The following is a 16,892-nucleotide window of genomic DNA, read 5'->3' as shown; positions in this document are numbered from 1 at the left end:
AAAAAATATATTTTTGTGGAAGGTAAAACTGAACGACATTCATGTTTAGACAAGAACGACAGGTGTCGTATACAAAAAATTCGAAACTCTGGCGTTAATATTTGGTATCAGAAGAAGGTCCATAATTTCACACAAATTAGCAGATTTGAAGTGGTTGAATATGTTCAATCGTAGACGTTTAAGCCCGCCGCAAGTTGAGACGCAGGTCGTGAGGTGACGCGTGGTGAGTCACGGTGAGAAAAAATGCGGGTGGGTGGACCCCCGCAAGTTGAAACGCAGTTTGAGCCTACAGTTCTTAGGTGACGTGTCTCTTGCCTTTCGATTTTCAAATGGATTTGGTTTATGAACTTTCAATTGATGTCAGCTCCGAATCTGAGTCAGAAAATGATGAGGTTGAATCGATTATTTTTGCTAGCTTCATATCGCTTTCCTTTGCCACTTCCTCCCATATTGAACTTTTTTAATTTTGTTCGCAAATAGTCCTCATGACTAGTGTCGTACAAAACGCGACGATTTCTAACTGCCTCTATTAATTTTTCCTCCATTTCACTTGACACGCCGTGACTCACTGAAGAAATCTGCGGAAGGAGGACTGCGTAACGCAGGGTCACGGACCATGAAAACTGCGTCACGTCACCCTGCGTCGGAACTTGCGGGGTCCATCATTTGTATGGTTCGCAGAAATTTAACGTGACTCACCCTACGTCACCTCACGGACCTGCGTCTCAACTTGCGGCCGGCCTTAAGTTTTAAACTATTCATATATTTCTATATCTATATATTACCTTCTCTTCTTTTTATTTTTCTTTCTTTTTTTTTTCTTCTCTTCAAGCGCTAATAAAATATTTTATTTTTATACATTTTCGGCATTGGTGGAAAAGATACAAATTCGCGATCTGAACCAAAAGCTATCTGCACATCAAATACAACGTGTTTTTTCTCTCTCTTGTATTTTTTGTTGTTGTTATCTTGTTATTTTGATGGTCAATTAATTTATTATTATTATCAATTTCAACTCTAACATTTGTAAATCAATCAAAACGCAGAACATATCGAATGTAACACAGAATGTAAAACAAATATGATGAAATTCTATAGTATCACTGATCATTATGGATATTCATAGTAATGTACGAACAGATTTCCAATAGTACTTTAGTGGTTCGATAACCCATTTTGCCTTTCGTAATCGTATCATAATTATTTTCAATTGTTTGTGAAGAACTGTGAAGAACCTTCAGCTATTGTTGATGATTTCCAACCCCCTAGGCTTTTCAACTTGGTTATATGTTAACTTTGACAGGCTTGTATCTGAATGAAATGTGTATATATGTAAATAAATATAAAGATAATTTCTTCAATCAACAGAACATCAATATGACACTAGATCCAGAACTCTTCTTATGCCTGCTGTGCATAGAACTAACCTATACCAAAAAAGTCACTTATATTTGGGATGCAAAGTTTTTAATCACCTCGATGTCTCTATCGAAACATCTCCAAATATCAATATTTTTAAATCCAGACTTAAAACATTTGTTATTGAGAAGAAATGTTACAGTATTAGTGAATTTATGACATAATACTATATTTTATGAAGATGTTTTCTTGTTGACAATTCAAATGTTATATTCGTGCTGTTGTTTTTCAACTGACAGTTGTCATTCATACTATGACACTTTTAACCTTTTTCTAATTATGTTCTTGCTGTGTCTTTTTCAACTAAGTCGATGGGTTCTATGAATTTTTTATATTTCTATATAATTATATATTTTACTCATTTTATATTAATAACTTATGACTGTGTTCATATCTTTTAAATTCATTTCTATATTAATTATGAAGTTTCTGTCAGTTACTGCTGAAATGTATTCATACGTTTATGCTTTTTAACTGAAAAATAAAGATTTATTATTATTATTATTATCTGCTCGAGAGTCCACTAACACTATAGCAGAACTTCTGGGAAAACAATACCCACCTAATTCGTGTGGGTTTGGTAATTTTAAAAATGTCGTGATTTTTTCTGGCCTTTTCCAAGTTTATGGATACCAAGACGTTGTTTGTATGCCTTACCATTAGTGTATTAAAAAAAAATTGATAACCAGTCTGATGGTTATGATTAACGATTTGAAATGAAGAATTATAACATACGATTTTTTGAACACACTGTACAAACAATAGGAGAACAAAATGATATGTTTCGGACAGCAGAGAAACGAATTCACTGCCTTGGTTAGTTTCATAAACTGTTAGAGTAACTCTCCTAGTTGAAAGCATGACTATTATCCTAGTTTCTGTTTAATAATTTCGAAATTCCTACTTTCATTGGTTGAAAGTACTTGCAATTTTGAAACCTGATGACGAAGAATTTGCAGTGAAAAATTATGCGCAAGAGTACAGATATCAGGTGAAATTAATATCAGCATATGCTTTTAAAAATGATACATGATTGACAATCTACATAAAAATATATTGAAGTACTACATATTTCTCTCATGTGTCAACACATTTCTTTCATATTCTGCTTTCTCTTTCATCAGCTTTCTTATTCTTTTTTGGACTGTTCCTTTTCTCTTTTCTATCAACTCCCCTCTGTTCTCCTTCGTTTTCTCATTTGTGATTTTCCTAATGTTTTACTATATTACTATAATTAGTTTGGTATATAGAATGCTAGCGACCCGACTCGGCTCCGTACGGGTGCAATGCTGATACTAAATATGAATTCACTCACCGGAAATAATTTGAGGTCATGGAGAAACAATGATCATGGATTTTCATCAAGTTTTGGCGAATTCTTTCTTATATAGATCTATTATTTTCTTACAGGATGAAAATGCACCTCCAAAACCGATCAATTTGGAAAAAATATTCACACCAGCAGATGGAGATCAGATCAAACCGAATAAAGGCAGTAAGTTTTTATATTGAATCACCACTGAATAGTTTCGTCCTATTTTTTGTAGTTACTTGAGTGTATTCGGATAAATTACTTGCTCTTGGGGCATTCTGCACAAGTCCAACCGAAAGTCCATCTTTAACAACCCGAAGGCAGTTTTTAACCCTTACTTATGCTGCTTCCATTACAGCAAACCCTAAAAACCCAGTATACCATAATGTGATTGCCCATAGATTTTCGTCAACATATGCTAAGAAGAAAAGAGCTGACCTTCCTTTTTACTAGGGACAAAATAAGTATCTACATAATTTTAACCTCCATCAAACATAAACCTTTTCCGACCCGAATATCCTTAAACCCACTCCATGGACTACCCCAAAAATTCTCATTGATACAAACCTTAACCAGTTTAAAAAGAGAGACATTAACTACGAAGTCATCAAATGTAATTTATATGAAATGATTCATACGAAATACAAGAAGTTTGACACAATCTACACGGACGGCGTAAGAGCCGCTTTTACCAGTCTCCAAAATCAAGTTCATCATTCAAACTCCCGCTAGCAAAGCTGTGTTCACTGGGGAACTTTACACCATATGGAAAGCACTGCAGAACATAGAGAAGAACAACTCGATGAAATTTTTGATTATGTCAGCCTCTTCAAGTGCCCTGGAAGCAATCAACCAATTACACTCCAACCATACCATAATTCGTTATATAAAAGAACTTATCAATATACCCTATGGAAAAGGGCAGTCATGGAATTTATATGGGTCCCTTCTCACGTAGGTGTAAAAGGAAACGAAACAGCTGACAGATTAGCTAAAAAAGCCACTATCAGAAAACTATGTTGTCCATACAGATATGAAATCGTACTATAAGAAAATCCTCACTAAATTATGGCAAGATCAGTGAAATGGGTCTTGCAGTGAAGTTTTCAAAGTAAAAAGAAGGGTACTTCCATGGATACATCTCCCGAAAAGTAGGAAAACCCAGGTCATGATATCTCGCCTTTGAATAGACCACACATGCCTCACCAATGGGATACCTCATGGCCGGCGACACCAGCCCTATGTGTGAAGCATGCGACTCTCCCGTAACTGTAGACCATATCTTAACAAAGTGTGTGCTATATTCCAATGAAAGACTAACTCATGGCATCCCGCCTTCAATTAACAACGCATTAGGACCTAAGGGTAATATTGAAAATATTGTAAAGTTTTCAGAAAATGCCAACTTGTTCAACTTTAGAATACCACTGCAACTGATCCATTGTTAGTCGCTAATAACCCTGGAGGTTGATGCGACTTTAATTAAAGTAAATTAGATAAATTACTTCCAACTTCAACCCGTTTTTCAACATTGACTTTCCATGACTAAGTTGGCAACGTATTTGGGCAATTTTTCGTAGTTGAACGGAATATTCCAAAAAAAATTCAGAGAGCACCAAGTTTCATCAAACAATTTGCTTCCAACAACGGTTACAACGTGAATATTATCGAAATTCTACCAAAAACCTACCACCAGTTTACTCCAATTTCAAGAAATGATAATAAGCGTAACAGGACATAGGACATACTTTTGTACAAAGTACCAATATCATTGCTCGTTAAAACAAAGAATGACTTCGTCGTAGCTTAGAAAATAAATAATAATTCAAGCAAATTCATCAAAAGCAATAGAGATAAAATTTTAAACATTCATTTGATGATCGATACATAATTGTATAGTAATATAGAACATAGCATGTAATGAAATTGAAAAAAAAAGCTTGCTTCATTGAATGTAGACTCTGATATGGAAATTGGTTATTAATAGATGAAATTATTAGTTATTGAGTAGGTAGAAAAAACCATAATTTGAATATATCGATGTATAGAGATGTCCAAATTGAACACTTTTAAAAGAAAACTCCTGTTTTCAAACTGGATATAGATGAAAACTGATGACTGTGTCTGAGGGTCAAGTTTTATGACAAACTTTATGGTGGAAACCTCATATCGATATCTATCATCGTTTCTGATTAACAGTATGTTTTTCGAAAATGTGCATTTTCGAAAAGTTGCTGTAACTTTTTTCCTGTCAATATTTCTTTCTATGAAAACATTTCCGAACCACTTTTTTACGTAGAATTTAATGTTGTGAAAAACCTATTCTTCAAATGAGATATCAATAGTTATTGATGGAAACTAGGTTTTTAATGAAACACCCTGTATATTCCTGCATATTCCAGTAGAGCTCTAAATTACTTTTCCAGAAATGTAACACACTTGATATTTTGCTAGAGTTATCTTTAAAATACAGAGCTTTTAGGTTTTTTCATGTAGGATTTGAAATGTATACTTTGATATAGTAGGCTTTGGACGACGCGGCGATAAAGCAGAAAAAAATTGTTCAGTAGTAGCTACCAAATGTTGAGAACGCTTGTCACAGCATTAATTAAAACGCATAGTGTCAATAAAATTGACAAAAATTTGTACTATATTCACTACTGATAAATGAAACTTCAACAATAATAATAATATATTTAATATATTTTTTCAGAGAAGATGTTCGAAATTTCCACCAGTTTCTCCTACCTACAGGCGACATCTTTTCGGAACGTGTTTTACCTAACTAATTAGTTCAATAGGAGTGAGAGAAGCAAAACTTTGTATTACTGCCGCTACCAATTCGTATCTAGAAACGGTCGGCAATTTAAAAATAAGATCTTTCGAACTTCCTCAGAGGTACAAGTCCATAGGTGTTAGGACCGTTGACCTGGCCGGCCAACGGTTGGGTCCTTGATTGGTTATCCAATTATTACCAAAATTTGCATCCAAAAAGTTGGTGACAATTGCACTGCTGTGAGACAAAAAGATGTGAGAGTGCCATTATAAATGAACGGGATGATAATTGTACCCCTGAAAACACCTGCCCACACACTTAATCCAAATCTTCCTTGACTTCTCTGCTCCACAGTGAAATGAGGATTTTGTTGTGCCGAAGTATAAGAATTGTAGCGGTTGAAAATCCCGGTACTGCTCACATAATACAATTTAATGAAAAATTACGCAAAGGTCAGAACTTTCCAGGAACCACTGGCAAGCCATGCATCTTTCAAAATCTCCTGATCTGAGTTGATGAATTCTTCTGGTCCTGCATGGCTTGAATTTGTATTTTTTCAAAATCCGCTTAACGTTACTTCTTGGTAGGCCTGTTAATACTTTCAAATTACGCGTTAACGTTTTCGAATTATTTTACCAACTGAAAAGACTATTTTTTCCAACTCCTTATCACTACTTGATTCATATATTTTTGGCCTTTTCTTTTAAAATTGACCACCATGAATTAGATTTTCACTAATTCGGACTTCCATTGTCTACTATATAAAATGATTTGAAATCCCTGAAACAAGTAAAAAAGAATAATTAAAAAAGAATAGTTGAAAATAACAATTATATTAAGCAACAATAAACCTGAAATGAAATGATAGTGAAATAACCTACAAGTAAAAATATAATAATTGAATAAATAAAAATTAAAGGAATGAAAAAAGAAAATAATAAAAAAATAAAAAAGTGTAGAGATTCCAAGTCACGTTAGTTCACGACGTTTCGATTGTTGGTATCTACAATCGTCTTCGGGTGATGACTGGACTGATTCCTCCGAGAGATGACTATTTTATAGGTCGTTGAAATACTTTCACTTTCTCTACTTTCCATTTTCCGCTTCACTGATTCCGTGAGAGATGACCGTTTTGGCGGGAGTTAGACATTTTTCGTTTGATGATGGGTTTCCATATGTTTCGTATATCTACGCTGGCCTGGCTGAATACGTTGTTGGACAACATGTATGCGGCTTCCTTAAATTTTCTCTTGAACCAATGTTCCTCTCTGTGCAAGATCTCAGCTTGGGACCACTCGATGTTGTGTTGATGGGTCCAAACATGGTCTGCTATTCCTGATTTGCTGGTTTCTCCTCGCTGTGTGTGCTTCTTGTGCTCGACAATGCGAACATTCAATGGCCTCTTAGTTTCACCAATATAGGATTTTCCGCACTCACAGGGTATCCGGTAAATGCAATTCTTGGAATCGCAGTCCGCGTTTGGGGGCCTGGTTTTCGTGAGGCTGCTACGGATAGTGTTACCGGATCTGAAACAGGTTCTAATGTTGTACTTGGAACCAATTCTTCTTATCCTCTCCGATAATCCTCTGATGTAGGGAAGTGCAAGTACTGGTTGTGACGGCTTCTTTTCCTTGCGAGGCTCTTGCTGTCTTTTCAGCCAAAGTATTTTCTACCATCTAGTTCCTTCTCGAGACCTTCCTTTGTATTACAGAGCCCAAAAGCACGGTCTAATAGAGTCTTGATGATTCCTCTTTTTGTCGATTGATGGTGGTTGGATTCGTGGTTCAGATACTGTCCCGTATGAGTGGGTTTTCGTTATACAGATGTTTCCCACTCAGTGTCGGTCCTCTTCACCAAAACGTCTAAGAATGGCAATTCATTGTGGATTTCCTTCTCCATTGTGAAAGTGATGGAAGGTCTCACGCTGTTGATGTGTTTCAGAAAGGCGTCTAGTTCAGTATTCCCATGGTTCCATATTATGAAGGTGTCGTCAACATATCTCAACCAGACTCGAGGTTTCTTGTGGGCTTCTTCAATGTGAAACAGATTATCATATCTCATTTTTCATAATTCTCGTACTTCATTGCGAATGTGTTTGAAAATTGAACAAAAATTACTAGTTGAAGAACGTCTTTACTGCTTGACTCAAAATTTGACAGCTGCCATTAAAGATTTGGATTCTATTTTATCGCCACATCGTCCAAAGCCTAATTGATCAAAGTGTACGTGTCAAAGTCTACATGAAAAAACCTTAAAGCTCTGTATTTCAAAGATGACTCTAGCAAAACATCAAGTGTGCTACATTTTTGGAAAGGTAATATTGAGCTATATGGGATTATGCAGGAATATACAAAGTGTCTCATTAAAAACAATAGTTTTCCATCAATAACTAATGATATCTTATTTGAAAAAATAAATTTTTAAACCACTGGAAATGCACGATAGAGCGCAGGATGGGCTCAAATTAACAGAAACATGGTGTAAGGAACACTCACTGTCAATCAATCCCAAGAAGACTGACATGGTTCTTCTCACCAAGAAAAGACGTTTATCGGGCTTAAAATCTCCCGAAATCTTCAAAAGTGAACTGAACTTCTCTGAAGAGGTCAAATACCTTGGTACTATCCACGACAGGAAGCTAACATGGAACTCTCATCTATAGAGTAGAGCAAAAAGAGCATACGTGGCCATACGTGGTGACCGTGTTGCCACCTGGATCTACACTGCAATAATAAGACCTTTGTTAAAGTATGGAGCCATTGCATGGGGACCGAAAGTTCTACAAGCAACGGCCATCCAAAAATTATATCAAATACAGCAATTGTCTTGTTTTAACATCACAGGAGCCATGAGAACAACACCAACCGCGGCAACGGAATTAATCACTGATATGACCCCTCTGGATCTGTACGTTAAGGAGGTTGAGTTAATGGCCATGGTACGATTGCGAACGGCTGGGGAAAACCTCGAAGTAGGAATGGGTCGATTGAGGCTGAGCCTATAGCGTGAAGCGGTTACTGCGCAACCTCTGCTGCAGGCAGTCAGTGATGCAATCGAACCCAGGTTTGTGTTCAATAAATCCTACAAAATACAAATGAAACAGAACACAGAGTCGAATGCTACAAATGCAATACGGATTTATACAGACGGCTCAAAAACCAAAGAAGGCTCAGATGTGTAGTTTACCCCAGAAAATAGGGGAGCCCAAGCGGGGATTTCGGTATTTACTGAAGCGCGGCAGATTAATATACTTAACCTTGTACCCGGTTAAGTACCTCCACCAAATATGAGCCACATATATAAGGCCGCCTGTGAGGGATAAGGGATCAGATTAGTAAAAAAATTGATCATCAGAAATTCTCTAGTGCGTCAGATTAAGGTAGGGTGAGTTATGTACCTGCTAAAAAGTGTATATTCCAGTAATCTGACAATTTAAGGGTGACGTAAAGAAAAAGGAGGTCAGCAAAGTTGTAAAAAAATAACGTCATTTCGACATTCTCGAACGTAGCTATTTTTTTTATTTTGAAGGAAATAATTCAAGGATAACGAAAAATATATAATCTGGCGGTTTCCGCAAGCCGAAATAACAAAAATTCGTCGATAAAGTTTAATGCGTGCAGCTGTGAGATACCTATATTTCCCTTTCCGAGTTTCTATTACTCTATTCTCTATTCACTTTTTCTCTATCTATTACTCTCTCACTCCGTCCCCACTCTGAATTCTGTTGCAATGACGCCATCAGAGCTGATCACAGAGACTCGTTCGTGATGAGGATGATGATTAATTAATGAATTAATTGATGGAGGTAGCCGTTACTACGTGGTAGGAAATCATAATGAAGAAAAGAGAAATTAAACTTTCTATATTTTCTACCACTTTTATTTTTAACTAACGTGACTGCAGTTTCGTCCTATAAGGACATTTTCAACTTATACAATATATAATATCAAATATTATATAATATTTGAAAATGTCCTCATAGGATGAAACTGCAGTAATGTTAGTTACAAATAAAAGTCGTAAAAACCATAGAAAGTTTCATTTCTCTTTTCTTCAATATTTTTTTTTTATTTATTTCAAAGGACAAGCCAATTTTTACAAATATCTTTTTATAAATTGTACATGTGCTTACAAACTAAAGATACATCAGATGTTTTTAATCGATTTTTTGAAGGATAATAATGATGATTTAAACAATTCCAGGTTAAGATGGTAATGATTTGCTGATTTCAATATCCTACATATTGTTTCATTCTGACCATAATTGATTCTACAAAAAGGAATTTTAAAAATATCACTATTTCTGGTTCTTCTATCATTCACAGAGAGAGTAGTACAAAGCTCAACTATTTCTGGAGAATCAATATAGCCGTTTAATACTTTGTGGACAAACACAAGATCTGTTATAATCGATTGATTATAAAAAATTGAATATTTTTGAGCATTTTTTACAAATTATTTTCTAATAAATACAAGTATTCTTCTTAAAAAACATACACTGATTTATTTGCATGCGTTTTCCTGAGCTTTTCGATTAATTAAGTTCAATGAATTAAAAAAAATTTAAAAAATATTGTTTTTGTCAGATTAAGTGAATCCCTCTAGATAATCGTCAGATTATGAGACAGCACGTCTAAAACATAAAGATGAACCATATATATCTCAATCTGACGCACTTGAGTATTTCAAAATGGCGAATTTTTTTGCACATTATAATAATGGCCGCGAGTTTGCGTCAGATCGAAATCGTCATGCGAACGATCAGATTAACATACCAACATTATTGAAAATACGTAGGACATTGATGCTCTCAATATCTGACGCGCTCGAGTATGTCCATGCAACAGTATTTTTTTACATATTTAAAAATCTATAGCCGTTTCCGCCACCGATGAAAAGGTATATATTATATAACATTTTTTTCTTCTTATCATCTAAGCTTTGCAACCTACTATGTCTCAATGACGCTCGAGTAAATCCCCATTTTGCATCGTGGGCTCCCATGCTAAGATCACTAAGCCTAAGGACTAAATGGGAAATGGGAAAGAATACCAGCATGGTTCGAACAGAACTGGCTGGTATCTCAATTGCCACAAAAAATACGTAGGAAAGGAACTTCCTGTAAAAAAGTAACAATCTGCACAGATGGTAGACAAGCCCTATTAGCCTTGAACAAACAATGTGTTACCTCAAGGCTAGTACTAGCCACCAAGATTTAGCCAAAGCCCCCTTTAGATGGGTTAAAAAGCACGACAGACGTAAAGGTAATCGCATTGCCGACTTTTCAGCCAAGGAAGCGGCTGGACCATGAATTTAGTACCTGTGTAGTAGTACCTACGGCCTGATGACTTCGACAATTGCGAAACTAGTCACACCCATGCTCAATTCTTAAAGAGATGGGATGAAATCGAAGGATGCAGTTTGCCAGGATCACCCTGGGCGACCCTGAGAAGATGGCGCCGAAGAAATATCTGGCGATGACCAGGAAAACCTACGCTTAACAGTAGGATTTCTGACTGGCCACTTTCAACTGAGGAAACACCTCCATAATATGGGATTAGTGGACATACCTTTATGAAGGATGTGTGAACAGGAAGATGAGTCTGTTAGGCATGTCCTATGCGAGTGTCCGGAATAATCGTCAATAAGAGAGTGTGTGTTCGGCGAGTCTTGGCCTACACCTGCCTATATAGAGAAAATGTCTCCTAGTGATCTGTCCACCTTCCTGGAAAGGACAGGATGGACAATGATCTAGGAGGGGACTCCTTGGGAGGATGTTCAATGGATCACATGTGACCTAACTGCTGTGGGCCTACACTCACCCTCCCTACTCTACAGATAATGTCTATTGTCGCTTGTAGTTAAGCATCTTCACTTTTTATGAGTTACCCCAATTTATTTGCAACACATCACTTTTAATAACATTGTTGCAAAACTTGTGTGAATAAATCACTATACTTTGTAATAATTATTTCAGGAAAGATGTTCGCATCTTCTGCATTTTATGACAAAGGCTTCCACCCGACTGTCGAGGACCAAGTAGAGCTGGCTCACAGAATTTCTAGTTCTCTGAGTGACATCAGCAATAAGAGCAGTAAAGGACAGTCTATGTACGTGAAGAGGAAGAAGAGGTCTGTCAAATGGGTGCATGAAGGCGAAGGTTAGTCAGTACTTTTTTGCTAAAATCATCAAAAAGTTGTTATTTCTGTACGAGAATTTTATCAGAAGTTGGTTGCAAAAGTAACAAACAAATCTTATAGAAACCACAGTATCATCACGAAAATAAAAACGGACAAAATCTTAATGATAATAATAAAAGGTTGATGATAATATTTATTTTCCTATTGACATGAAATGTATAAGAATAATTAATCAGAAATAAAATAAAGCACATACAAAACAAAACAAAAATACCACAAAAACAAGTCGTGACAATAGAAGTACATGAAAATACATTTATTAAGAACAAATTAAGTTTTTTTAAAGTAGAATAATGCCTTTCTTGCTCCAACACTTTCGAGAAGTTGGTTATATATCCTTGATCCAATACAATTATCATAATTTAATGTAATATTTAGTTTCGCATCCTATATAACATGAAGGCCATTTTTTTGCCTTGTATTCAATGTATGATTATTGGAATATTCTTGCCACAGGTACAATTTTATAAGATGGTAAAATAGTTCTACATGAATTATCGTAAGTAATTCTTTGCAATAACTCCTTGAAAAACAATTTTCCAAAGCCAGGAAGGAAAAAGCTATCCTTAAAACTCAACACGTACTCAATAAATACTCAGAAGTTTCATGATAACTAAAATTTTTGAATAGAACCAGGATGTGTCACTCCAAGTTGATTTTCTGGAAAAGGCATCACCCACTATTACCACAGTAGAATCAACAATGCCGGAAATTACTAATGAAGAAGAGAGAAATGAGACTTTCTATGTTTTTTACCACTTTTATTTGTAACTAACGCTACTGCAGTTTCATCCTATACGGACATTTTCAAACTTATACAATAAACTAGCAATGATTCATTACATTCGCCACTATACAGGGTGTAACTGAATGAGTGTAAAACATTTAAGGAGGTGATTCCTCATCGAAAAAAAGATATGATCTTTCATATAAAGAAATTTCATTGGAGCATCCCTTGTTAAGATACAGCCCCTTAAAGGGGGTACATAAAATTTGTACAACAATTTTTTTCACAAGCACTGAAAAAGTTACAATATTGAAATTAACGTGATGTTTTGTACTACTAAAAAGACAGCCAGTAATTTATTTGGTTTACCCCATGGTTGTAAGGGGTGGAAAACGCAACCCATAAAATTTATTTCCAGTGTAACTTTTTGTTTTATTATTTGTTTACCATTTAAAAATTTATTTCCGATAGTCTTTTTCATTCTAAAAATGTCTCTTGGGTTTTTTGCCCAAAATAAACCAGTTCGCAGCAAAACATTATTTTACGAATAACTACAGAGATACATCGTCATAAATGCGAAAATAAGAAACTAATCTATCTAGTAGGTCGCTATTAGCGATAGTGACAATTGAACTGGTATGACGCTGTCAGTTTGTGAATTTTCGAAATTGAATTAATACTAATTGTGTGTTGTTGTTCTGTTCTCAATTCGTTACTTTAATAATTCACTTGTTATTAAAATTGCATACACAAATGAGGAAATGGCTGATATGCATTACGTTTACGGTCTGTCGCAGGGGAATGGGTTAGAAGCTTCTAGAAGATATGCTGTATCCTCAACGGCAGCATCCTTCACATAGAATATTTGCTCGACTTCATCAACGATTACGAGAATATGGTTCATTCGACAAAAGAACGCAGGATTGTGGTCGCCATCGAGAAGTACGAACACCACAACTTGAGGAAGCAGTACTTAATTTGGTTGAAGAACAACCTACTACCAGTAATAAAAAGATTGCTTTCCAGCTAACAACAACTCTTATACCCTTACCATCTGCAACGAGTACAGGACCTGTTAACGCGAGACTTTCCAAACAGTCTTGAATTTTGCAATTGGATGCTGGAAATGATTAGAAGGAATTGTGACTTTCTGAAGACGATAGAATTCACAGACGAATGTAGTTTTTCTCCGGACAAGATTATTCATTTTCATAATTACCACATATGGGCTGCTGAAAACCCTCACGCTATTGTCGAAACTAACCATCAAGAACAGTTTTCTTTTAACGTGTGGCTCGGAGTTATTGGGAATGATTTAATTGGGCCTCATTTTCTACCTCCTCGATTAAATGGTGAGGCATACGTTCAATTTTTAAGAGAAGTGCATCCAGTACTGCTAGAGGAAGTTCCTTTGGGCGTCAGAGGGGATATGTTTTTTATGCATGATGGAGCTCCCGCCCATTTTAGTCAAGTAGCACTTTAGCATTTAACTGAAACATATGCAAATCAGTAGATAGGTCGAGGAGGACCACAGAACTGGCCCGTTTGATCTCCCGATCTCAATCCTATCGATTTCTCTATTTGGGGCCATTTACAGCATTTGGTTTATCCAGGAATATTTGAGCGCATACGTGGCTCAATGCGCCGACGTCTAGACGCATGCGTAATGTCTGAAGGTGGACATATTGAACATTTACTATGATTTCTACATGTTGTGCGTTTTGTTATTAATAATTCAGTTTTGTTCATTACCCTTTAATCGTTTAATGCAGGTACTAACTACAAAATAACAATAAATCCAGTTCGCATTTATGACGATGTATCTCTGTAGTTGTTCCTAAAATAATTTTTTGCTGCCGAACTGGTTCATTTTGGGCAAAAAATCCAAGAGACATTTTTTGTTTAGATTGAAACAGGCTATCGGAAATACATGTTTAAATGGTAAACAAACAATAAGACAAAAAGTTACATTGGAAATAAATTTTAGGGGTTGCGTTTTCCACCCCTTACAACCATGGGGTAAACCAAATAAATTAATGGCTAAGTGTCTTTTTGGTAGTACAAAACGTCAGGTCAATTTCAATATTGTAACTTTTTTAGTGCTTGTAAAAAAATTGTTATACAAATTTCATGTACCCCCTTTAAGGGGCTGTATCTTAACAAGGAATGCTCCAATGAAGTTTCTTTATATGAAAGATCCTATTTTTTTTCGATAAGGAATCACCTCCTTGAATGTTTTACACTTATTCAGTTACTTATTTAGTTACCCTGTATACCACCCCTGTAGGTACTAATAGACATGGGAAAGGACCTTTCAGCTAGGTTTTCTGAAAACATTGAACTCAAATATATTCTGATTGTGTGTAATGGCCAGGTCTACAAAATTTATCTGTTCCTCAATCTCTGTTTCGAGTGTGAACTGAATGTTGCTATTGAGATTGTTCATGAATGTTATAAGTTGGTTCAGCTCGAGGATGAATCAGTTTGGACTATCAATTAGCTCATGGAAAAATCTGTCTATTTTTTTGAAAGTAGCAATGCATTCATGGTTCAGCCTGACATCACTGATAAGACCTTAGCGAGTCGAAGCAGCAATATTGGATCACGAATGCTTCATTCTTGATCTACGTTGCGTAAAGAGAGTATGATAATTCCATCAACTTTTTATGATTCATCTCAACACTTTCAGCACCACCTTGTATAAATATATACAAAATGGAGTCCAATGCCTTTTCCTAATCAAAGCCAACTCACGCAAGTGTGCATTTCAAGTGCAGTCCCAATAATTCAGGCAGGCGGAAGTAAAAAAAGAAATGGATTCTGGCTTCACGCCCATCCATTTGAGATTGTGCAACATAGAATTAATAGCACTATAATTATCTTCAGATAATGTCTAGGTGTTGTACTGACAGCTGTACGTTTCAAATTCAATTATAAAACCTCTTAAATTACCCAGGCTCTTTTTCTTGGTCCTGCTTGACAATCTTTAAAGGTTAGTTAGACTGTGTGTTTTGTTTATTGTTGTCAGTCCTTGTCTTTCAGATGTGACATTGAGATGGGATTATTTTTTGCGGCAGAAACATAAAAATAATTTAAATCACTTATTGATGGGATAATCTACGGAAAAATTGTGTTTGGTTCACTGAAAACAGGAAAAAGTAATGACAAAGGTCATCGACAATTGACCTTTTCGTATTGTAGGCTGCTGCGTCAGAAGTGTTCTATTTTCGATTGGTATCAAGTTCTCACTGTTAAAAATCTTGGTCAGCAACTCTGTTTTAGAATAAGATGTAGCTACAATTGAGAAAAATCATCAAGCACAGATCTTGTAGAAAACCCAGCGATTAACAAAGACAGCGAATTAATAGTTAGTCTTGTGATTAACGATTTGTTGGATATTTATCAGTCTGTTGGGAAATTGTTACGGAATTTCATATTACATTTTGCCTTTTAGATAGTTGCATTTTATTCACAAGCTATCATTCAGCTTGCAGTCTTTGTATGTACGAGGACTGTTGAAAAAATAATAACAATTTTCATTTTTCTCAGAAACTATTCATTCATCCATCAATTTATATTTTGTGCCCTTCAAGGTAGTCCCTCTCAGATATAATGAATAACTTGTTCCAGCGATTTTTGCAAACCTCGAAACAGTGCTATATGCACTTTTTGGTATATTCTTGAGCTCTCTCAGTGATTCAATTTTCATCTCCTCAATTGTCGCAAAACGTCATCCTTTCATGGTCTGTTCGATCTTGGCAACAAAAAAAAGTCGCAGGGGGGCAAATCTGATGAATACAGTGGTTAAGGCATGATCACGCGGTGGTAATCGAAGGAAATAGTGAGCAAAACCTTGAAATTTGATCCAAAATGGCGTGCTTTTTTGGTCTTGGCTCTCCTGGGCTCTTCCATTGGGACGATTGGACATTGGGTTCGATGTCATAACCATATACAGTGTGACCCATTTTTAATGGAAACACCCCCCTAAAATTTAAAGTTGTAAACTGATTTTAATAATTTTTTTTTGAAATGTCAAGTACTAAAAGGCTTACCTTGGAACAAAATTTGAAATGTTTATTAAAGTTTCAGGGCATACTACGATATTTTTTCTTAGTCGAAAATCGGGATTTTTCATTAGCGATTTTTTTATTGAAAAATTCACTACGCCACTGGATTCAGAGTGCCTCTAAACAGGTGTGACCAAAATTTCATGAAAAAATATTCATTATTAACAAAGTTATGACAACTCAAAAATTCGAAAACTCACACAGCTAACAGTCACAAAAAACACCCTATATCAACAGATATAGCCATGAGAATATTTTTTATGATTTCAACAAATAAGGTGCCGCTAGATGAAAAAAAAACAAATAGCGTAAATATTTTTAATGAAAATAACGGAATTACATTCAAGTTTTCACGCAAATTAACTAAAACTAAGACCTAACTAAGACCTAA

At 35.6% G+C, this 16,892-nt stretch overlaps 1 protein-coding gene across 1 annotated transcript in view; it reads left to right on the top strand.

The window, feature by feature from the left end:
• LOC111503310 (uncharacterized) overlaps positions 1-16,892 on the top strand; it is a 75,910-nt gene that overhangs the window by 43,985 nt on the left and 15,033 nt on the right. The window contains exons 5-6 of the mRNA XM_074186564.1: positions 2,830-2,914; positions 11,485-11,667. Coding sequence (XP_074042665.1) covers positions 2,830-2,914; positions 11,485-11,667 — 268 coding nt within the window. The remainder of the gene's footprint in view (positions 1-2,829; positions 2,915-11,484; positions 11,668-16,892) is intronic.

The sequence above is a fragment of the Leptinotarsa decemlineata genome, unplaced genomic scaffold (genome assembly GCF_025532065.1).
Source record: "Leptinotarsa decemlineata unplaced genomic scaffold, Ldec_3_MD MMD2_P_RNA_scaffold_2, whole genome shotgun sequence".
Taxonomy (NCBI): Eukaryota; Metazoa; Arthropoda; class Insecta; order Coleoptera; family Chrysomelidae; genus Leptinotarsa; species Leptinotarsa decemlineata.
This window is presented reverse-complemented; position numbering and strand designations above follow the sequence as displayed.